The sequence below is a fragment of the Sinohyriopsis cumingii genome, chromosome 15 (assembly GCF_028554795.1).
Source record: "Sinohyriopsis cumingii isolate HCF-2022 chromosome 15, ASM2855479v2, whole genome shotgun sequence".
NCBI classification, from domain to species: domain Eukaryota; kingdom Metazoa; phylum Mollusca; class Bivalvia; order Unionida; family Unionidae; genus Sinohyriopsis; species Sinohyriopsis cumingii.
In genome coordinates, this window is record NC_142975.1 from 32,532,827 (window position 1) to 32,558,485 (window position 25,659).

Below are 25,659 nucleotides of genomic sequence, written 5' to 3' on the forward strand. Positions count from 1 at the left end.
ATCAACTGAATTCTGTCATTGTATCAGCACATCTAATTGATCAACACATTTTCCCACAAAGCAGGTGGCTGAAGCAGGACTGGCAAATCTTTGAATTTTTGCAGCGCACCTATTACATGTACGGAGGACTCCCACCTCAGTGATTTTCTGCGTCCCATATAAAAAATTGGCGTCCAAATACGCATAATTAAGCGTTCCCTAGATATTTGAAGCATATACTGTACTGTACATTCCAAACATGTTCCACATGTTTAATGAAGTACTTTACTCATCATTTAATAACCATTTTCATGCAAAGTTTCTACTTTGAATTGTATCTTGTCTCCTTTGTTTGATTTGATATGCTACCAGTGTGTTGCAAGGTCAGGTATGTTACATTGAATTCTCATTTGTGGTTGCTGCTTGTTCCGGTCCAGGTTAAACAATAACTACCAATCAGAAATCTATGTAGCTTATTCTCAGCGTGACAAATAGGAAGTATTGGCAGAGCAACAGAGTCTTCATAGGAAAATCATTAAATATGTCAAGTACTTATGCGGAGATGCTGTCAGAGTGTGCCATGGCACAAATCGTGCAAAATTTTGTATGAATTTGCATGCTTAGAGAACAGTGAAATGCGAGAACTCACGCAAATTCATTGAAAGCCCCCCATGTGAAAAAGTGCTCGACGATGTATACAATTTTTATTTAACTGTTCTTGTCATGATATCTGCTTTTCCAATGGCAACTTTCCACATCTGGGTTCTTCAAGCATGACATGAATGGTTGTGAAACTAAATTTGATTAGCACAACGTGCCCAGGAAAAAGCATGATGGTTTGGTTTGAAACCATTCGTGAAGAAGGTTTTACGAATGCGTGTTTAAAATACGGGCTACCTGATTAAAAACAAAATGACTGCTTCATGGTGTGGTTCATTATGATTTCATTCAGCAAATACTTGCTGATGATAGGGATTATGATGACAGTAATTTTTAAAGTTATGAAGTATATCAGATTATTGGAGCTGGGAAAGTGTTAATGGAGATACCAGTGAGTGATTTTGAGCACATAATGATGTTAAATACCAGTCACATACCAGTTAAATACCAGTCACATGTACATACTGGATGGACAAAAAAATAGACTGCATGACCGTTTCAGTGGTATTTTGAAATTAAATGTACAAAGAGCAGATTACTGAGCCTAATTAAAATACAGACAATTTAAAAGTATAATGCAATTTTCATTTTTTTTTTATTAATTGATTTTGCCCTGTAGATCATTTGCTACAAAACCATTTACATATATCCATATCAGGGTTAAGATAAATTGAATAAAACAAAGGGTTTTAAAAAATGCAATTAAGAAGGACAGATATTTATTTTAATACCTCTGTCTGCACAAGCATAGATGGACTAAATACCCGTATACAGCATTATGGAACAGATAAGAAATTTGTCATAGTAGTCAGCAAACTACTGATTTAACAAAGGAACCTTATGTTAGTGAAAAATCCTCTTTTGGAGCAGATGTATCCAAAAGATAATATCTGTGAACTCTGGAAAAGTGTACATAAGAGTCACAAAGATCAGTTTCCCAACATATTCAAGCTGACAAAGCTAGCTATGTATATGTCCCTTCAGAAAGAAGCACAGAACAATATTGATATAAAGAAAAGGAGCAGAGTATGCTCAGAAATAATTAACAGATTAATGCTTATACTGCTAGAGGTGACATCTGTCAAAGATGTTGATATCAATAGAGCGAGACATATATTGAAGTTCAGATAAATATTGACCTATGACTGTTTCTTTGTCCCCCTCCATTTTTCTTTGAAAAAGAGGGAGGTCTTGCTTCAGATAACATCCTGTCATTATCTCTCCTTAAATTGTACATGGGGAACAAATTTGAAATTTCTCTTTTTTATGCAGAGATATTTAACCAATGAATGAAGGTGCTGATGGAATAAAAAAAAGTAGCATAGAATGAACTGTGGTTCAGATTTCAAACTGCTCAAGTTTATCACATTGTGTAAGTTAAACAATTGTAAAATATGACTGGGTGTAGTCAATAGTTTTGTAGAATAGGACTGGGTTTTGTCAGTAGTTTTCCTTCTTTACTAACAAATGCAAGTACCCGTGGCTGCAGTAGTCTTTTGTATCTGCAGGAAGTAAAATGTGATAGATTTTGTTGGTATTCAACCGAATTCCCATGCCCGAAATTGTTCTATGAGATTTTCCTTTGCATGAAGAAACTGCATTATTTCTTCTGTTTTGAAGATAATATCTTAGTGTCTTTCACATGTAATTGAGACACGAAATTCATAATAAGATGTTTTCAAATCATTCATGTTGTACAAAACAAAGGAAGATAAATGAAGCCACCATTGAATGACCTAAAACGTTGAGTAAAACTCGCTGCAACCAACAGGTAATCTGTTTGAAAGTATGGTTGTTATCTTCTCATAAATGGGAATTGCATATAAATATATGATAACTATATGTCTATATGTAGTCTGCATACTAGAAATAGGACCAGAATGCCAACATACATGAAAGGGCACCACCTACCTTTCAAAGATGGAAAGACCATTAAGTTCATATGTGTATCAGTATGTATCATATTGCAGGCTGCATAACCTCCCTCTCAAGGCCAAACTGGACGAGAAACCTACTGTAGCCAAACTAAAGAAGACCTTAGAGAAACTGTCCTTAGGTAAAGCCCCAGGGAAGGATGGCATACCAGCAGAAGTCATCTAGTGTGGCTTCAGCATGCTGCTCACACCCCTGCATGACCTCCTCTGCCAGTGATGGGATGAGAGTGCAGTGCCTCAGGACATGAGAGATGCCAGCATCATAACCCTGTACAAGAACAAGGGTGACAGAAGTGTCTGCAACAACAACAGGGGCATATACCTGAACAGACAGCAGACACTTGCTGACAGAGTGTATCCAGAGTTGCAGTGCGGTTTCCATGCAGAGAGGTCCACAATCGACATGATCTTCTCCATCAGGAGAAATGCAGAGAACAACACAGACCCCTCTTCCTGGCCTTTATAGACCTCACCAAGGCATTCGATCTGGTCAGCAGAGATGGACTCTTCACAATCCTGGCAAAGACTGGATGCCTTCTAAAGCTTCTAAGCATAATCCAGTCCTTCTACAATGACATGAAAGACACAGTGCAGTATGATGGCTCAACACCCAACCCCTTTGACATCCGCAGCAGAGTGAAACAGGGCTGTGTCCTTGCCCCATGCTCTTCAGCATCTTCTTCGCTGTCCTGTTCAAGCACGCCTTTGGAAGGTCCACAGAAGGGATGTACCTGCACACGTGATCAGATGGCAGACTGTTCAACCTGGCACGACTGAAGACAAAGAGCAAAGTGCATGAAGCATCCGTCAGGGACATGCTCTTTGCAGATGCTGCTGCTCTAGCCACTCACACAGAAGCTGAGCTACAGCGCCTGATGGACCACTTTGCTAAAGCATGCGATGAGTTTGGACTGACCTAAAGCCTAAAGAAAACAAGCATGATGGCTCAGGACACGGACCCCCCCAAGCATCATCATCAACAACTATGAACTTGAGGTAGTCAATCAGTTCACGTACCTCGGCTCTACCATCACCAACAACCTCTTGCTCGTTTCTGAGCTCAACAAGCGGATTGGAAAGGCATCAACAGCTCTCTCCAGGTTGTCGCAGAGAGTGTGGAACAAAAGCATGCTGATCCTGAACACTAAGACACTAAGATCTCCGTGTACCTTGCCTGCGTGCTTAGCACACTTCTGAACACCAGTGAAACCTGGACTCTATATGCCTCACAAGAGAAAAGACTGAGTGCCTTTCATATGCAATGCCTCCAACGCATACTCGGGATCAAAGACATTCTTTATTCGAAACTTGCCTCTGGCAAAAGGTTGATTGGATGGCCACATCTCCACTTTAAGGATGTCTGCAAGCACGACGTGAAAGCCCTTGACATCGATGTCAACTCATGGGAAGAGCTTGCTTTAGACAGGTCCATCTGGCGACATGCTCTTATCACTGGTCTGAAAGCTGGCAAGGACAAGTTATGCTTACTAGCTTATGAAAAGAGATCACAGAGGAAGATGAAGCATCTCCAACCCACACCAGATTTAACCTTCAGTTGCAGCAAGGACTGCCACTCCTGTGCTTGGCTACATAGCCAAAGCAGATGCTGCACAACCACCAACCGGGACATCTCTCATGAGTGCACTTCCACCATCTCTCGAAACTAACGGATGCCAACCTGCAGGCTGGCCTTAATATGGTATAAAGTAGCTTCTGTATCATGATTCATGTGTTTTTAGAATACCACATAAGCCTGCTCTGTGTGTGTGTGCGTGATTTGGATTTTTAACATAGTTTTAACAATTTTTCTGTCATATCGCTACAGTGTCTCCAGTGTGACAGTATCGATACAAGGCACAGGTGTAACGTTTCACCACATGTCATTATTATTATTATTATTATTATTATTTACTGCTGACATGATCACAAGTTCTGTCCAAACTTGTCAACACCATTTTGAAGGAAGGGTGGGTAGTCTTTATATGAATAATACAATATGAATTATGCTTATAACTTGAGACAGAATTTTATCTGGATAAAGTAAATATTTAATCAATATGGTATAAAGTAGTTGCTGTATCATGTGTTTTTAAGCCTGCTTAGTGTGTGTGTGTGTGTGATTTCGATTTATAATGTAGTTTTAACAATTTTTCAGTTATATCACTACAACATCTCCAGTGTGATAGTTTATAGTGAAGTCTAGCACTGGGGCATCATGTCACAGACATTTATCATGATGTCCCATCCACTTACATTATCCTGACACCAGGCCAACCATTCTTAACACTAACCTCTTAATGCTCAGCGCCAAGTGAGGAAGCTGTTAGTACCATTATTGCAAGTCTTTGGTATGATCCGGCCAGGGATCGAACCCTCGACCTCCTGCATCCGAGGCGGATGCTCTAACCACTAGGCCACTGGAGTGGTCTACGTAGTGAAATTGTCAACTGTTAAGTTACATAAGATGGGAGGCCTTAATGGACCACCTTTTTCAGAATTAACTGGGATTATTTCATTGTTGTTGTTGTTTTTCAATAAAGGTTTTGCATATTTACGTGATGGATTTTTTCCTAATGGATTTACCTATTGGAACTTTTAGATTCCTTAGCATTAGTGCACTCATAGTGGACATCTGTAACAGTAATTTCCTACATGTATATGGTAGACTGAAATGCCAATATTGTCACATAGTGAGCTACCCAGTACAGCCTACAATTTGATCATTGTATTGGCACAATCCTTAATGAGGTCAGTTGACCTTTTTGATCAAAATAGCAACATGATTAAGGGACAATGGAGCACACCTTGATTCATGCAGTCATTAAATAGGATTAAATTATTCAGCTGTCATATTCTTGATTGAGCACATCAAAGCTTTTTTTGTTGTAGAGAAGGTGAAAGGCTTGGTTATTGTCCTTAAGTTCTTGATCATCAGTTCAGTAAGATCATATCAGGTAATTGCCATTCACATGGAACACACTGTTCCAGCTGGTTTGGGCAGGTTTTGAATCCGTGACCCTTGAATTACAAGTCAAATGCTCTACAAATAGAGCCACTATGGCTCCGCTCTTTCAGACCATGACTCTCATCTCATAGCAGTTTGTACCCATAAAAAATTGCTGAATTTTTAAATTTGATTGTTTCTGTGCTGTTTCAAAGAAGCTTATTTTAAGTTTGTTAATGTATTATGTATGTTTTAGAAGGTTTCTGTTTTAGGTGTTTCACCTTAGAGATCAGCAAGTATGATTTTGATATGCAGAAACTGATAATAACCACATACATTACATTGTTTTCACTAGCATGAGAAACAAGGAACTGACAATGATTTTAGTTGTTTTCATTTAGCAATTGGCTTAATTGCATGTTCATTAATTGTACTCTAAACAATACCATTCCAGTTTTCCGTCACCGGTCTGTCATACAAGTCTCCAGTCACCTAGCACACTGTCATATCAGTAACTGATGCAGTAGTTGTCGTAGGTCAAATAACTCTGAGTATGGATTATTTCTGCTTTATTTGATAGATTATTAAGATACATTTGTTCTTCACTGAAGTGGTTACTGTCAATATCTTGAGGGTGTTAACTCTGTGTACAAGGTACTGTGGCAGAAAGCACATAGACCGCTCCGGTTGCCTTGTGGTTTGAGCGTCTGCCTTGGATGCAAGAGGTTGAGGGTTCGAACCCCAGCACAGTCATACCAAAGACTTATAAAATGGTACTAACAGCTGCCTCGTTAGGCGCTCAGCATTAAGAGGCTAGTGTTGGGACTGATCGACCTGGTATCAGGATAATGTAACTGGGTGAGACATCATACTACATGGGTGTGGAATGATGCCCCAGTGCTAGATTTCACTATAAACTGTCACACTGCAGACATCACAGTGATATGACTGAAATATTTTAAAAAGCTACATTAAAAATTCAAATCACACACACACACACAGAGAAAGCACATGTTGCTATACTTGTGATCAGTTTAAATAATGGTTAGGAGAATGGACCTGATCCTGTACCAAGATATCTGGTGCTAAATAAGGTATAAAACAAATCGCTGTCATATTCATCTTTTAGTGTTATTAAAAATATGAAATAAAATGAAAATGTGAAGCCTCTGTCTATTTCATGTTTTGTAAATTGAAGAATGAAAATAAAATATTAATTTCATTTACAGACTTTCATTTCTCTGTAACTGGCACACAACTGTGTACATTCTTTTCACAAGATTTACACTGCGTGGGTTCGAATCTAGGATTCGGCCAATGTGGGTTTGTTTGAAAGCTTGCCAGTAGCTTCTGGTGGGTCGGTGGTTCTTCCCAGGGTTTTCCTGGGTTCTTCCTCCAACATTAATACTGGCCACCATGCATAGCCTATCGTGCGCTGAAAAATGGCGTTAAACCCCACAACAACAACAACAACAACATTTACAATGATGAAAAGCTGGTTACTTACAAACTTTAGACAATGTTTCTTGTATATATAATGTTTCCCATGGAATGTTCTCTTGTTGAAAGATAAATAATTGACTTCAAAGAAGTATTTGTCAGCCTTGTTATTAAATCAGTTTGCTTTAATGTATGATGCAATATGTGGTAGACTGAATTTTCATCAAACATTGACATTGCAATGAAGTTGGTGCTGTCAGGATAGTTATATGTCAAGGAAAACTGTTTTGACAATGATCACACTAATTTATGCTATGTGTGTCTGATTTGGATCTTTAATGTAGCTTTAACAATTTTTCAATCATATCACTACGATGTCTGCAGTGTGACAGTTTATAATGATGTCTAGCACTGGGGCATCATGCCGCAGACATGTAGAATGATGTCCCACCCAGTCACATTATCCAGACACCAGGCCGACCAGTACTAACACCAACCTCTTAATGCTGAGCAGCAAGCGAGGCAGCTGTTAGTACCATTTTTGTGAGTCTTTGGTGTGACTCAGCCGGGGATCGAACCCATGATCTCATGCATCCGAGGCGGATGCTCTAACCACTAGGCCACTGGAGCGGTCATGATATATTGAATTCAATGGAAAGTGAACATAGAGCCTGATCTGCAAGTGCATTGTGCAATGGCAGATCAGGGTCTGTGTTGTTTTGTTATACTGATTAACCTAACAAACTGTATACTCCCAGATCTGCCAGCACAGTATGTGATGGTAGATACAGGTCTATGCAGTGCAGTTAGATCTGTCTTATAAGCAAATAATATGGTATATTTTGATTTATGGTTAACCATTCCATGTCAGAATTGTAAATGGCTTGTCTAAGTTTCTTTTTTGCTGTGAGAGCTGTGGAATTCTTGTCACAGGTTAAAGTTCAGTGTAAGAAAGCATCCAGTATCATGGATAAGAATCACTGAGCAGAAAGGCTCAGCAATGTCATATATAACATGTAGGGTTGATGATGGATTCCTTTGTAAACAGTTACATATTTTGTATGAAATATTGCGGTCATCCTTTTATCACATGTTCATAAGGTGGGGGGGGAATCTCTTTGAAGAGTTACATGGAACTTTTTGTGAAGATATGCAAGTGGTTCTCAACCTTTTTCTCTATGACCTGAAAATTTTAATTTTTCTGAGCCTCACAAACCTATTTCCACATTTTGAGAAATTTTGCAACCCACAAAAAAAAATCCTGGTGACCCTCCCAAACACGCACACACACTTTTCCTGATTTATAAGGATCCTATCTTAACTTTCCAAGGGTTTAATACATTTCTTATGGTAACATTCTACAAAATTTGATCACAACAGGTACTGTTTAGTGAACAATGTTAATAAAGATAGTCAACCTCTCCTTTTATCTCACCTCTGACAAAGTTCTGCCAATTTATAATCAAAGACTAACAAGCCATGGTGGATTGTCTTTGATCATTTTTTTAAAACTTACAACACATCAACAAATATTCTACCTTTGACCTCAGTCTCCAAATTACAATCATAAACTAACAAATTGACAGCTTTTTGAGCACACTTGTCAGCCATTTTATAACAATTCCTAATTGGATTTGTAATCACTCAGCATATTTCATTGCAGTGGTTTTTCACATAATGCATCCCATTTCCATGGTGTCAGAAGACATAATGCCTCCCATTTCCATGATGTCATAAGACACAATGCATCCCATTTCCATGATGTCATAAGGCATAATGCATCCCATTTCCACAATGTGACAAGAAGTAATGCATCCCATTTCCATGATGTGACAAGAAGTAATACATCCCATTTTCATGTCGCAAGACATGATGCCTCCCATTTCCATGATGTCACAAGACACAATGCATCACATCTCCAAGATGCCACAAGACACGATGCATCCCATTTCCATGATGTCACAAGACGTAATTTATCCCATTTCCATGATGTCACAAGACATAATTTATCCCATTTCCATGTCACAAGACATAATGTATCCTATTTCCATGATGTCACAAGAAGTAATGCATCCCATTTCCATGATGTCACAAGAAGTATTAATCCCATTTTTATGATGTCGCAATACATAATGCATCCCATTTCCATGATGTTACATGGCACAGATCAGAAAGTTACATCACCAGCAAGTTTTGCTCAATATTAGGTTTTCAGATATTTTGTATTATGTACTTTATTACATGCTTGGTGTGACATCAGTAAATAATGGGGACTCAGGTTCCAAAGGAAAAGGACTGAACCTGCCATAAATTCAGACCAAAAGCCAACAACCCAAAGATCAAGAAATATTTGTTCAACCCTTGAAGTCTTGCATTATCTCTGGGAACATTTTGAGAATTTTCTCTAGTCTGATGAATTCCTTAACTATTTTTTTTCAGTAATATAAATGTTAAGTTTAAAAATGATGAGTGATTTTGCATCTTTTCTGTTATCTCTACCAGTGACAAAAGTATTAATATAGTCAGAAGTGTTATACGCACATTTATTGAAAACGTCGATTTGAGGTGCAATGATGAGAATTTTAGTGAAATTAATATACCAGAGAACTTGTCCTCTACCTCAACTAAGCTTGGGAGTAAACCATTTTGATATCATTAATAAAGAGGAATCTCAAAAAGTTGTGTTATTTTTAATAAATAAGTTAACCAGATGCAGATTGCACAATATCATGATAACTATGGTTTTGTAATTATGCAAAATGAAAATAAGGACTGGAAATTTTCCTGTAACAACACAACCTTATCAGCCCAACAACTGAAATAGTTTAGTTCCAGATACACTACATGTAGCCCAGTTTAGTATTGCAAGGTCAACTAGACAAAGACAAAGTTAAAAGCATGGGAACAATGACAGCCATAATACCAAAATGCAGGCAGACAATTAATATTCATTAGTCATGTGTTCAAATGCTATAGCCCTGCCCAACATTGTGGAAAAACCTGGCAAATTCAGTTTATTTTTTGTACTATTTGACTTTACATTTATTCAGCTGATTTTGGTATTTCTGACTACGTTTAAAAGAAACAAAGGATTGGGTCAGACATTGGTAGTCCAGAAGCTATATCAGGTCTTCAGTTAGCCATTATTTAGGAGACAAAAGTTAATTCTAAGTTAATCTGTCATAGGTAACATGAAGGATCATGCATATGTGACATTGACCAAGACTGGTGACAAATGTCCAGCAAAAGTTCATGAATTATCCAGACCTTTGATATATTTATATATGGGGCTTGCTCTCTTTCTTATAGCAATTCAATTATTAAAACAAAATGCTTTGTTTCTACTTGGCAAACATTCACAAAGATGTATTTAAGCTAATTCTCCACCTGCCTTTGGCAAGGCAGCAAACTAAATTTACAACTTACAGTACCTAGTACTGCTCTCTCTCTCTCTCTCTCTCTCTCTCTCTCTCTCTATATATATATATATATATATATATATATATATATATATATGGTTGTTGATGTTGTTGTTGTAGGGTTTAATGCCATTTTTCAGCACACGATAGGCTATACATTGCGACTAGTATTAATGGTGGAGGAAGAACCCAGGAAAATCCCCGGAAAGAACCACTAACCCATGAGAAGCTACTGGCAAGCTTTCTCACACACCCGCATTGGCTGAATCCAAGACTCGAACCCATGCAGACAGAGGTGAGATGACAGTGATCTGTAATGTAGAGCGCTTTAGACCACTGGGCCACTTGGGGCCCCCGTATATGGTTGTACTACCTGTCCTGAAGGAAATGCAGTTAAATACCTTTTGACTGCCACAGATTACTGTCTTTGATTTAACAAGAAGGAAGCCACTGTAAACATAAATCATTGAGGCAAATCTGCCAGAGTGAACTGAAAAATAGCTTTAAATAGGCTTACTCAAACTGAGAAGAATGTAATGCATGATCTGGTGACAAATCTTTCCTGTAATTAAATACCATCTTTGTGTCAGATATCATTCACTCCCCAGAAAAACTGTATATTTTACACCCAAGGTCATATTACGTAGAGTTCTGTTGATAGCTAGTTTATAGAGGGTTGCTGTTTGTACCTAGTACAAGTATGTTAGTCTAAAATGCTTTACTTGCATGATGTAATATTATGGACTGGTCCAGCTACCATACTGTAAGTCATAATAGTTTTGCATCGGGAAATTTTCATGAATTTACCATATATACTTGCTTATAAGTCAAGTCCAACTGCAGAGCAGGATAGACCCTGATATACTGTCACACGATGCACCAGCAGATTCAGTCAGTGGACATATTTTTTTGTTCCACTGATTGCTCTAGAGAAACTGCACGGAGCAAGATCTGCTGGCACATTATGTGACGACTAATCTGGGTCCGTGCAGCTAGCATTTTCTAGGTGAGTCTATACGGTAGTATATTTGGTGTATTGACAACATACATTTTAAATTATACAGAGCTGATTAATGTTTATTATCCTTGATTAACTAATCTTTACTTTAAAAACATTTTTGTAAACTTTGTTTCCCATCAAAATGTGTGAAATTTTATTGACATAGAAATTGTGATTTGCAGTAATACTTTAAAAGCAGTGGTTCTCAGCTATGTGAGTACTTGCTGCATGTGGTCCATTCACATCATTGCTGGGGCCCTGAGTGGCCAGGTGGTTAGAGCATCAGCCTCAGATGCGGTAGGTAGTGGGTTTGATCCCCGGCCGAGTCATACCAAAGACTTACAAAAATGGTACTAACAGTTGACTCACTTGGCGCTCAGCATCAAGAAGTTGGTGTTAGGACTGGTCGGCCTGGTGTCAAATGACCTCACAGTTTTAAAAAAAGATATTAAACATTGCTGCTGGCAGTTTGTTAGAGTGGAGATGTGTACAGAGAAGACATTTAACAGGATATTGCTTTTCTGTTAATTACTCTTATATAACAGATACAACTTTGTTTTTGTTTAAAAGTTGATTGACAAGAAGTAGTCATGTTGGCATGGCCCACATAACATCTAGAGCAGTACGTGTGTCCTGTTTTGTTAAATAGGTTGACAGCCACAGTTTTAAAAGTTCAGTACATCAAATTTCCAAATGGTGACATGAAAAGACCATTTTCCAGGACCGCTTTGGTGGCCTAAGTGGTTAGAGCATCTTCCTTGGATGCAGGAGGTGGCAGGTTCAAATCCTGGCTGAGTCATAGCAGACACTTACAAAAATGGTAATAGCAGCTGCCTTGCTTGCTGCTCAGCATTTAGAAGTTTGTGTATGGACTGGTTGGCCTGGTGTCACGATGATGTAATTGGGTGGGACATGATGCTACATCTGTGCTGCATGATGCCCCAGTGCTAGACATCACCATAAACTGCCATACTGCAGACATTATAGTGATATGACTGAAAATATTTTAAAGCTATGTTAAAAATCCAAATCACACACACACACAATTTACCATGTAGCTCCATACAATCTACTTTTTAGTATTTATGCTATCAGTTGAGGATTTAGAGTGGAAACCGTCTTCTGCAGTTTGCCATAATTTACAATACCATATAATGGATAGCATAGAGGTTTATCAGGTACTCCATTGATTGACGTTAATAAGCCAGTTTCTGTTGCACATTTTGATAAATTTTTTCTTCATGGCTTAATCACCTAATGCAGGAATTACAAATCCATGTACGCAACGATCTATGCAGTACACTAAATGTTATCTGGATAAAGTTTGTAATTGGATCTTATAATATTTACAGTTTGTGTTTAATCTTAGTCTCAGCCTAAATTCATATGTAACTTTTGTTTCATCACTCAGGTGTTGATAAACTAACTGTGCATAACGTAAATTGTTTACCAATCAGTGCATGTGTTTATAACTGATATTGCCACAAATTTCCCCAACCTTGAAATGTGTCTAAATCATCACATACAATTTCAAGAGGGCTTGATGTGCAAATTAAACATGTAACATCTTCCATCTACAATTTAGGATAACGGTGCAGATATTCTGTAGCAGTAATATTTTAGGGAAGTAAATTTTAGAAGAAACAAAGCAACCCAGAAATGAATGTAAACTGTATTTTTTCTTTATTGTAGATGCTTTGTAAATATTTGATCCTGTTTCCTTTCAGGGGCAACAAATGGATGTTCCATTGCTGAATTCAGAAGGGGAAAAACAAGCTGTCATCTGGACTTCATCATGACGGGTCCTGACAAATTCAGACTTCTTTTTTGTGATGTTCCTAATGATGTGAGCATACAAATTTTCCCTATAACATAGGGAAACTTAGTTTTGTTTAACATAGTGAAAACATAAGAATAATGGAAACCAAATTTGGAATTCACTTACGATCAGCTGGTTTAAGTGGAGACACTAGGAGTGGAGATGTTCATTCAACAAATCGATCTGTTTACATTTCCAAACCAGTGGAGGACTTAAGGGAGATGTTTGAAAAGGGTGATATTAGTTCAGAAGTAAGTACAACACAAACCAGTAAATCAAGGGGGGCATTAGGTTTAGAAAAAACCATTACAACAACAAACACCGTCACCAAATCAACAAAATTTGCAGGTGGGACTTCATCAGAAAGCAGTACCAAGGTAACTGAAGGTTTCGAATTCAAAAGTAGTTCTTCTTCGAAGCCAGGTCAGTTTGGGCCAAAAGGTTGGGATCGTAACAAGGAAAGACCAGTTTCACCTGTAGCTGTTAGTAAATCCTTTAAATCTGGAATGCCCAGTACTGATGAATCAGTCCCAGCCATTGCTAAAGCCAAAGTGTTTGGTGCCAGTGCTCAAATTTTTACAGCTACAGTTGAAAATAAGACAAATAGAGCATCAAATGGAGGACTACAGGGACTGGAACCTGTTGAAATGGATAAAAAGGCTGCAACCAACCAACTTGTGACTGGTTTAGCACTGCTGAGGATTCGACCAGGGTTAGGAAAAAGTGATGATGGTAAAAAAATAATTCACAGCAAAAGTGCCTCAAATTCATCGACAGACAGCACAGATTTTAAAACAGAAAATTCAGTGGTTCAAGAAACAAAGTCTTTGTTCAGCACCTCATCTCATAGTTCTGAAAAGTCACAGCTTGATAAAAAAATTTCTTTGGATCAGAACAGAAAACTTAATTTGAACCAAGAAGAATTGGCAAAAACTTTAAATGTGGATGGGATTTCAACATCTCAGAAGAAGGTGCATGATGCAACATTCCAGTCCAAGACTTTTGCAAAAAAGGATGTCTTCACAAACAGAGTACGCAGCCCAGTAATGAGGGCTTCTAGTAGCAGTTCCTCATCAGGAGGTATCAGTCCACGAAATGAAATGGAACAGGTGAACAATACCACACCAAAGGGACTGGATTCAAGGTCTGAAAATAGAAGCTCTCCCACCATCCATGGAGATGGCAACTTGAATAAACCAGAAACAAGGGTAAGCAGTGAAGTGGAGAAACAATCACAGGTTATTGAGAGAAGATCGGCAGCTGAAATTCTTGGTAAAGAAAAACCAGTTTATAATAGGCAAAAATCAAATGATTCTCCAAGTAGTGATTCGGATCATAGACCAAATTCTAATTCTAATTCAAAATCAAAATTTAAATGGGTTGAGAAAGGAAGGCTTTCATTAGAGGAGTTCAAAGAGCAGCAAAAATTAAAATCAACCCAGAAGGATAGTACTGTAGAGAGTGCACAGTCTCAGATGTTATCTGCTTCTCCTGATGTTAATGTTTTGCAAAGACATAAAAATGACCCTCTTACGGCTGGATTGATTTCTCAAGAGGGGAGTTCAGTATCCAGGGTAGGATCTAGAAAACTAGGCACCATCAATTTTAGAAATATTAAAGAAGGGTTTGAGAAGGTTGCACATGCTGTTCAGGAAGATAATTCAAAAAGGAAACCACAGATAGAACTAAGAACAACTAAAAATCTCTTGGAGCGAAAAAGGTCCCTTGAGGTGTCAGAAGTTTCAGTACGGTCACAGACATCAGCTTCCTTGCCATCTGTTCTCCGTTCCTCCTCTGTAGATAAAGGACGAGTTTTAGAGCGAGTAAAATCACTCAACGAAGTAGATGCAACAGCCAAAACACCGCCCACAATACGAATGCAGAGGCCATCTACTTCGTCATCCCAAAATACTCGGCAGGAAGAACAGGTTTCCTCGGATGATTGTGATAGTATAGAGGTGTTCAAACCAAGCATGATGAAAATTCCAGGTTATGTTGGCACAGTTTGTGATGATGGCCAATCTAATGAAGGAGACGTCAGCAGTGAAGCTGGAGAGGGACTATACGAGACCATCACAGGTGATAAAGGTATTTTACTTCTTAGCATGTTTTTGTTCCAGTAATATCTGGTTATATTTACTCTTAAGTAAGAAAGCATGTTTTAGTCTTTCATACACCCCGTCCTCATGGGATGCAACAGCCAAAACACTTAGAAATTACTGATATGGTATATCTTTATGCCCATGCACGATTTACCGTCCTATTATTTATTTTGTTTATCTTCTTCAGTCAACTCATTTTTTTCACTGTTTTTTTTTTAAATATACATCTTTGCTCATTTACACTATATGTAAACTGAGTTACTTAGTTACATGGGAATTATTTCCAATATTCCTCAGCTTAAATGTATAATACTATTGTTTACATAGAACTTGATCTTCATAAAGTCAAAACTTGCAACTAAAATGTCAGAAAATATTCTGTGAGGTTTAAGTCAATTCTGGACCACTTCGGTGGCCTAAATGAGTGTTTGTCTTGGATGGAGGAGCTTGTGGTTTTGAACCATGGCTGTATGATACCAAAGACTTATAAAAATGATACTAGGAGTTGCTTCACAAAATGCTCAGCTTAAGATGTTAGTGCTTGAACTGGTTGGCCTGGTGCCATGATAATGTGACTGTTGGACATAATGCTACATGTCTCTGGCATGATGCCCCCAGTGCTAAACATCACTATAAACTGCCACACTGCAGACATCAGAGTGACAATACTGATAGATTGTTAAAGCTGAGCTAACAGTCCAAATCACATACTTGAGTCTGTTCTGTGAAATCTGACATTTTTCCAAGGTCATTCATGTGGATTGATTTGTTGTATAAACATTCTGTCCTTGGAGTTAACGTTTTCTGTATGTGAGTAGATTAATTTCTCTGTAAGGCCTGTAACACTGTTCCTGTTATAAGGCCCTTCATGGTAATTTTTTCCTGCTATAAAGACCTTCATGTGACAGTGCTCCTGTAATAAGGCTCTTATTTATAATTGTTTCTGTGATAAGGCCATTCAGTATGACATTGTTCCTCGTATAAGGCCCTTCATGATAACAATGTTCTTGTTACAAGTCCCTTTATTATAACAATGTTCCTGCTATAAGGCCCTTCATTATAACAATGTTCCTGTTATAAGGCCCTACGATATAACAATGTTCCTGTTATAAGGCCCTTCATTATAACAATGTTCCTGTTATAAGACCCTTCGATAAAACAATCTTCCTGTTATAAGGTCCTTCAATATAACAATGTTCCTGTTATAAGGCCCTTCATGTTAACAGTGTTCTTGTTATAAGGCCCTTCATGTTAACAATGTTCTTGTTATAAGGCCCTTCATGATAACAATGTTCTTGTTATAAGGCCCTTCATGATAACAATGTTTTTGTTATAAGGCCCTTCATGATAACAGTGTTCTTGTTATAAGACCCTTCATTATAACAATGTTCTTGTTATAAGGCCCTTCATGATAACAGTGTTCTTGTTATAAGGCCCTTCATTATAACAATGTTCTTGTTATAAGGCCCTTCATTATAACAATGTTCCTGTTATAAGTCCCTTTATTATAACAATGTTCTTGTTATGAGTCTGATATGGTCATAGATCGCATTTCTTTTAGTGTTTGGAACATGTTATGTATCATGTACTTCATTGTAAATTGTACTTACTATAAAACAGTCTGCACTATGGCTCTTTACAACAGTGTTACAACAACTGAGTACTGCAAGTTGCAGATTGAATGGCAGTGCTAAAGCTGGTTAAGAAATAGAGGTACAGGGCCACCTTATTGCCACCTGTGTACCTCTTTGTACCTTCCACTGTGCCTCAAAGAATTTTTGGACAAAAATAGCATCATTTTTCATACACCTCTAAGATAGAAGTTAAATTCATTGTTTTAATTGTTTCTTAAGCTCTAATGTGCTTCATTGATTGTAAGTAACATTCTATTCTGAATAAACACCGAGTGGGAGGTGCATGTCCTTTCATGAGCTTAAAGACCAGAGGGTTTTGCCGCAAGCAGTCCAGCTTGGAAGCGCCTGTCTCATTAAAGTTCTAAGATACAGTCAGAGACATTGCATACTATGTATGTCTTTAGATGAATCTAAGATACAACCAGAGACATGTATAACAGAGACATGTATAACACCAGTATGTATCTGGATACACCCATGATACAACTACGGGTGAAACAGTACACCCATGCAACGTATTGATATGATTCACAATACACAGCCTGTGATATGATACATATTGATGGACATTTGAACTTAATGGTCTTTACATCTTTGGAAGGTAGCTGGAGAAGAAAAGGAGGGTGAGGAAGAAATGGCCATAGTTCAATATTTACAGACTGCTACAATACCTGCCTCTCTTTCTTCCTGCTCCACTTTCTCAGAGCTCTACAGAAATCTAAATATTTTTTTTTTAAAAATCACCTCAAGATGTATAAGCATCAATCTGTTAATTATTTCTGAGCATACATGTACTCTGTTCCTTATCTGTGTATGAATATTGTTAGTGCTTCCTTCTGAAAGGGCATAATAGCTAGCTTTGTCAGCTTGAATGTGTTGGGAAACTGCATCTTTATGTCTGCCATGTACACTTGTCCAGAACTCAGAGATGTTTTCTTTAGGAAACATCTGCTCCACAATAGGATTTCTCACTAAAATAAACTTGCTCTCTTGAATCATTAGTTTGATATGCCAGGTTTCTTATCTGTTCCATAATGCAGTATTAGAGTTTTTAGTCTATGAATGCCATTGTCTGCTCCATAATGCTGTTTTACTTTTTAGTCCATTAATGCCATAGTCTGTTCCATAATGCTGTATTAGCATTTTTAGTCCATTAATGCCATAGTCTGCTCCATAATGCTGTATTAGAGATTTTAGTCCATTAATGTCATGGTCTGCTCCATAATGCTGTATTAGAGAGTTTAGTCCATTAATGCCATAGACTGCTTCATAATGCTGTATATTAGTTTTTAGTCCATTAATGTCATGGTCTGCTCCATAATGCCGTATTAGAGTTTTTAGTCCATTAATGCCATAGACTGCTCCATAATGCTGTATTAGAGAGTTTAGTCCATTAATGCCATAGACTGCTTCATAATGCTGTATATTAGTTTTTAGTCCATTAATGTCATGGTCTGCTCCATAATGCCGTATTAGAGTTTTTAGTCCATTAATGCCATAGACTGCTCCATAATGCTGTATTAGAGTTTTTAGTCCATTAATGCCATAGACTGCTCCATAATGCTGTATTAAGTTTTTAGTCCATTAATGCCATAGTCTGCTCCATAATGCTGTATTAGAGAGTTTAGTCCATTAATGCCATAGTCTGCTCCATAATGCTGTATTAGAGAGTTTAGTCCATTAATGCCGTAGACTGCTCCATAATGCTGTATTAGAGTTTTTAGTCCATTAATGTCATGGTCTGCTCCATAATGCTGTATTAGAGTTTTTAGTCCATTAATGCCATAGTCTGTTCCATAATACCGTATTAGAGTTTTTAGTCCATTAATGCCATAGTCTGCTCCATAATGCAGTATTAGAGTTTTTAGTCCATTAATGCCATAGTCTGCTCCATAATGCCGTATTAGAGTTTTTAGTCCATTAATGCCTCAGTCTGCTCCATAATGCCGTATTAGAGATTTTAGTCCATTAATGCCATAGACTGCTTCATAATGCTGTGTTAGAGTTTTTAGTCCATTAATGTCATGGTCTGTTCCTTAATGCTGTATTAGAGAGTTTAGTCCATTAATGCCATAGTCTGCTCCATAATGCTGTATTAGAGAGATTAGTCCATTAATGCCATAGTCTGCTCCATAATGCTGTATTAGAGAGTTTAGTCCAATAATGCCATAGTCTGCTCCATAATGCTGTATTAGAGAGTTTAGTCCATTAATGCCATAGTCTGTTCCATAATGCCGTATTAGAGTTTTTAGTCCATTAATGCCATAGACTGCTTCATAATGCTGTATTAGAGTTTTTAGTCCATTAATGCCATAGACTGCTCCATAATGCTGTATTAGAGAGTTTAGTCCATTAATGCCATAGTCTGCTCCATAATGCTGTATTAGAGTTTTTAGTCCATTAATGCCATAGTCTGCTTGTGCAGATAGAGTTGTTCAAATAAATATCATTACTTCATAATTTCATTTTTTTTCATCCCCATTTATTCAGTTTCAGGTTTTTTACTATATGATCCACAGGGCTAAATGGATTGACAAAGTAATGAAAATTGCAGTCTACTTTTAAATTGTCTGTATTTTAATTAGGCTTTTTATTCTGCCCTTTCTACATTTAATTTTGAAATATTACTGAAAGGTAGATCAATCTGTCTATTTTTGTCCATCCAACATGTAGATCTGCCTCGTATTTAACACCATTTTTGGGCTCACATTTCACACACTGGTATGTCTGTTAACACTTTCACAGCTCCAGTAATCCAATATACTTCATAACTTTAAAAAGTATTGTCATCATCACTATCATCAGCCATTATTTGCAGAACAAAATCATTATCTGAAGATGAGCCACGTCAGGAATCCGACATTTTGGTTCCCTGTGTAACCCATATTTTAAACATGCATTTGTAAAATTACTTAGTGGAAGGTTAAAACTATTCCATGATGCATAATTCCAGGGCACAATCAAATTTTGTTTAACAACCATTCACATCATTGCTTGATGGACCCAGATGTGTAAACAGCTGCCTACCCAAAACAACAGATGTCCCAGCATGAACAGTTAAATAAAAATTCTGTTGCTTTCCCACTACTTCCTTTTTGTCACACAAGGAATGAGCAACATAAGTGTTGATTGGTGATTATTGTTTTACCTGGACCAAAACAAGCAATAGCCACCAATAAGAGTTCACTGTAACATATTTCGCCATGTGACACTGGTAGTTTAGCTTTCAAATTAACCATAGTAGACAATACAATTCAACATAGAAACTTGGCATAAAAGTGGTTATTAAATAATGAGTACAGTACTTAATAATACATGTGGAAATTGTAGACTAAATGCTGAACATGCTGCTGGATTAAGAAAATTAACATGGAATGGGAAGGGTGGGCAGATTATGAACCATGTCACTGTGTTAATTGTAGACAGTATTCTCAATAGTCTTTTTTCATTTTTATAAGTGCCTGTGACTGCAAATGTTTCAGATGAAGTCTAAATTTAAAGAATAACAAGTAAAAGTAATAATAATTATTCATGACTGCTGAAGATTAAAATAACTTGCATACAGTATCATTTTGTATCAGTTCTTCATCTCTTATATCGATATGTGTATTTGTTATAGCAAAATTATTGATGCTTCGATATATCAGTGAATCATTTTACCCCTAGATGCAACCAGAAACATGCATACAACACATACATGTCTCTGATTACACCTATGATACAACCAGAGACATGTATAACCTATATATATCTCTGGATACAACTATGCAGCGTGAAGAATGTATAAAAGCACAACAATTCAGTAACCCCTCTTTTGGCAAACAACAGCTCTTGAAGGAAAGCATTTTTCTCATTTAATTTCTTTACAAAATTAATACTGTCGCTGTTTATTACTACCTGCCAGATTGTCGGATACGTATGACTGCATGGTCATTCCAAGTTTAACAAAGTGAATAAGATACACGTTTTATCACTCGATGGAGATAAAATAAATCTATCATCAGTTAGAGCCATGATGAGTGTTCCCATCAGCTGACCATCCCTGTCTTTCTGTGCTGACCCTAACACATCCCCCCTCCCCCTGGGTAGAAAAAAAATTAACAATTTAATCTCTGCATTTAGTGGAGTTGGTTTTGCCTAGTACTTGAAGCACTTTGTACATTATATATACTAAACATTATAATACGTACAATGTTTAAAAAAATACCAACCTACCTACCCTAATTTTTAAACCAGTGCTATAGGAAACACATATTGCTTTTTGTACCGTTTTGATCATGATATGTTGCTGATTTTGACAGCATGATGGCTTTAAGTTTTAAAAAAAAACACTTCTTGTGTAATGTGAATGCCTGTTGTGATGTAAAACTTTACCTTGTTTGTCATCAGTAACAACATCCCCCACCCCTACTATATTTCTTTTTCAATCATACTGGTCTTTTAGGTCTATTTCTTTTTTTGAGTTAAAACTTGTTCTGCAGACACCTCCCCCTCCATGCCTTGTAATCATCTGATATTTATTTTATGACGGGCTTTTTCAGATCGTTAAAAAACCTGGAAACTATTGGATATGTCATGGGGTAATAGCAACTTGTATTCTAGTCTGTGTGTTACCAGTGATTGGATGATCAGTCAGTTCATCAGTGATGTACACCAGACATCAGCAAGATATTTAAATAACTATTTATATAGAGCTTCTAAAGAAGTAATATGTGTTACCAGGTGGCATGTTGACACCTGTATCGATCACACTGAAAATGTATTTTGGAAGTAGAAAATTTAACAAGTAACATATACGGTCAACAGTAAAAACTGCCGGTTTTTTGGTCATGACAGTGGAAGAAAACCCTCATTTGTAAAAAGTCAAACATGAATCAGCAAAAGGGAACTTCTAGATTTACAATGGGAGAGATGGTTTTCAAAATCAGTTTTAAAAATACATGTACAATGAAATAATGGAATTTGAAATTAATTGTATTTATTGTACCATTATGTAAATTATCAATTAAAGAAAACGTTGAAATAAAACAAGACAAAAATAAATGCAAGAAAAAAAAAACCTTCAAACTTTTGAAACCATTGTTCCATATATTAGAAGTGACATACATGTACTTGGGCATAAATAAAGTCTACAAGTCATTCTAAATAATAATGTATGAATATATTCAGAGAATGGTACAATTTAATATTTCTAGGTGTTACATATATTTGATTTAATTTATATTTGATTTATTTGTAAGTTTTAAAATCTTTTTTTTAAATTACATGTCAAAGTAATGTAATTTTGTTTGCTAGAAATTTTATATTTTCCAGAAAATTTAGTTTGACCTGACTCTCTTCATAAACATCTAATAATAGAAACACTGTTTCTATTTTTGACTTAGTTTCTGACCTTGATTAAAATGATTGGTTTTTATCATGGTGATTTTATATGTAAACAACCTCAATTTCTCAATTTTGGGTTTTCCAAAATTGTGCAGCAATCAGGTTTTATACTGATGTATATAGAGATATTCTCAATTTGGGCTTAAAACACTTGATGTCAAGGTGTTCTTTTGTTTGTGACCAGTTTGGAGCTATTTTAATTTTTATTCAGATTAGTTGGATTCTATAAAATTAATTCTTTTTCCTGACAAAGACAAAAAATTTATTTAAATTTTATTCGGAAATTCAAACGCTAGAATATTATTGTTTGTGAGTCAACAAAGAACTGTATACACAATACTGACTACAATATGTCATTGCCTTCCATTTTGTATTTTTTGTCGGGACTCAGACTTGAATTCGTTAGAGCATTTCATTACTAGGACTTCTAAAAATTAATGCATGGATTATTCTTGGATTATTTTTGGATTTGATTCTTAAAACTGTAAGTTCTTATGTTTTCATTTTTACACTGCTTTTCCAGGGAAATAAATTATTTGTTATATTTTTCAAAGCTTGTTTAGAGCCTAAACACCTAACATAAGATAGGTAAATTTACATGTGGCAGAGTGGTTAGAGCATCTGCTTCGGAAGCGGAAGGTCGTGGGTTCAACCTCTGGCCGCGTCATACCAACGAAAAATGGTGCTAAAAGCTGCCTCACTAGGTGCTCAGCATTAAGAGGTTAGTGTTAGGACTGGTCGACCTCGTGTCAGTATAATGTGACTGGGTGGGACATCATGCTACATGTTTGTGGCATGATGTCTCAGTGCCAGACATCACTATAAACTGCCACACTGCACACATCATAGCGATATGACTGAAAAACTGTTAAAAATCGTAATTACCTACACACATGTAGGCTGGATTGTTAGAAAGTTTTGCAGCCTTCCTTCTGCAGATGAAATAATTGCATTTCTTTCAACTTTGGAATTTTGTCAAAAAGTTGTCAGATTATCTAAAAATACAGTGTGAATTTTCATTTGTGAGATCCTTAAATATAGGTCTAAACTTTCCTCGGCCATCATCATGATCTGAAATGTGTGGCACATTAATAAGGTCTTTTGTCTAGTCTTGTACCTGTCAGTGCTGGCCAGTGTACATGTATGTACAACTGACATGTCATTTGGAGATTTGGAAGAGACAGCAGTATGGTCAAGTGAGCAGTGACATTTTTATATTTTACAAAATGTATTCAGGGAATGGAGGCTCATAAGACTACAGACAGATGACCCAGGTGAAGAGAGAGATTATCATAGCAAATCTCAAAAAGAAAGTCATGGTTATAAATCTGTTAAATAGTAATCTCAACTGTGATACATCATACAAGCTACGTAATGGGATTTTGTCCCTTAGAAGGTATAGGTTGAGAAAAATCAATGCTCTAATTTCTCATGCAGTGTATTTTCCTCACTTTATCTATTTCTAGCAACTCATTCTTTATATTGTCTAATTATAGCATGTAACACCTGTAAAAGTACATGTCTGGAATGGTGTTTACAACACACACAGGAGTGTCATTGGGTTTGCACTTGTTATTTTGGCCTTGTACATAATTCAAACGATGCCACTCCAGTTGTAAACATGAAAGCAGTATTTGAGTTAGCGTCCTTTACCATATACATTATAAAGCACAAATACATGAAAAAATGATAGTGTAAAGCCAGATGAAATCAACCAGTACAAATTTTCAGTGGAATATTTTATTTGTAGATACATTTTTAAGATTCAGGCAGTTAAATAAATTGCCAGAAAATGTTCATCAATAAATTGTTTTACAAAGGGGTGGGTGGCGTCAGGTACTTGCAAAGACAGTATGGTTATGTAGTTGAATATAATATCTGTTTATTAAGTTACCCAGTAAATTGGTTGTGATTAGAATTTTTTTAATTAGATTTAGAATATTTTGTTTTTTCTCTCCAAGTTGGTACATTTGATTTATTTTGTATAATTAATTTTTCTTGTTTGATTAAAATTTGGAAGAAAATACAGAAATTTTCAGCGTGAAATTATAAGTATAATTGGGACATTTTGACTCATGACAAATGCCCATTGTCATAAAAATGCTTCTTATGGTAACAAGTGCCCTTGCCCTCCCATATCCCTTGCCCACTCCTATCACTTGCACACCCCTATCCCTTGCCCCAACTGTCTACCATAAGAGGACCACTCTGGTGGCCTAATTGGTTTCAGTGTTTGCCTTGGATGCAGGAGGTCATGGGTTCAGACCCCAGCAGAGTCATACCAAAGACTTATAAAAATATTACTAGCAGCTTCATTGCTTGGCACTCAGCATTAAGAGGTTAGTGACAGTATTGGCCTGCTGTCAGGATAATACTGGGTGAGACATGATACTAAATGTCTTTGGCATGGTGGGTGCCCCAGTTCTAGATATCGCTATAAACTGCCACACTGAAGACATCATAGCGATATGAAAATTGTTAAAGCTGTATTAAAAATCCCCAAACACACATATAAACACTCTTCCATAAGAAATTTCTGGCTGGAACACTATGGAATTTGCACACAATTAGTCACAGTACTTACTGGAATGATTGCAAATGACTGATGTGATAATTATTACATGTACTAATTAATAGTACATTCCAGCTACAGGTTTACTCAATCTTATTGCATATTGGATTTATTACATCAAGGTCTATTTATTTGATTGACTTAAACTTTTGTATTAATTTAGCAAATATATATAAAAATATTACCAGGAAAATTTTTAGTATAGGAATTGTTCTATTTTGTAAACAAAAATTAATACTGAACTCGCTGAGGGACTGAGATGGTTAATAAATTGTGAAATTTTTGCACTCTGCACTCAGAACATAACTAAATTTATTGACTGTCATGTTGCATGTATGGTTTGAAGCATATCAACAATGTAAGTACTCAATTTAGTTTTATTGATGAATTTTCATCTCATTTGTGCTATATTTATGTAGTGATAAACAAAGCATTATAGAACAGGCATGTACAACTTCCTCCAGGGCACAGGCCAGATAAGTGATTTTTAAACCCACACCCAATGATTTAAATTAACAGATAAAACCAGATCATGGGCTACATTTTGCCTACCCCTGATATAGAGTAAGATCAATGTCAGTTCAGGAAAAAATGCTCAAAAAGAGAGCTTTAGCATGTCCTTAAAACCTCATTGGAAAGTCCTTGTAAATTATTTTAATAAAATTTTCTAGGATCAGTATGAATCGTAGAGTGCAGTATCACATGTATGACTACAATGTTTGGCAGTGTCACACAAAACTTCTGATCTCTAATATCAAGTAATTACTTTTG

General features: G+C 36.7%; 1 protein-coding gene across 3 annotated transcripts in view; it reads left to right on the forward strand.

Annotated features, from left to right (window-relative positions):
• Nucleotides 1-25,659, forward strand: part of LOC149781515 (uncharacterized) — a 169,443-nt gene that overhangs the window by 20,794 nt on the left and 122,990 nt on the right. For 2 of the 3 annotated variants that reach the window (XM_089935596.1, XM_089935597.1), the window contains exon 2: nucleotides 13,104-15,283. In XM_089935596.1, the coding sequence (XP_089791722.1) occupies nucleotides 13,294-15,283 (1,990 nt within the window). In that variant the 5' untranslated portion in view covers nucleotides 13,104-13,293. The remainder of the gene's footprint in view (nucleotides 1-13,103; nucleotides 15,284-25,659) is intronic. The other variant, XM_089935598.1, reaches the window with a different exon arrangement.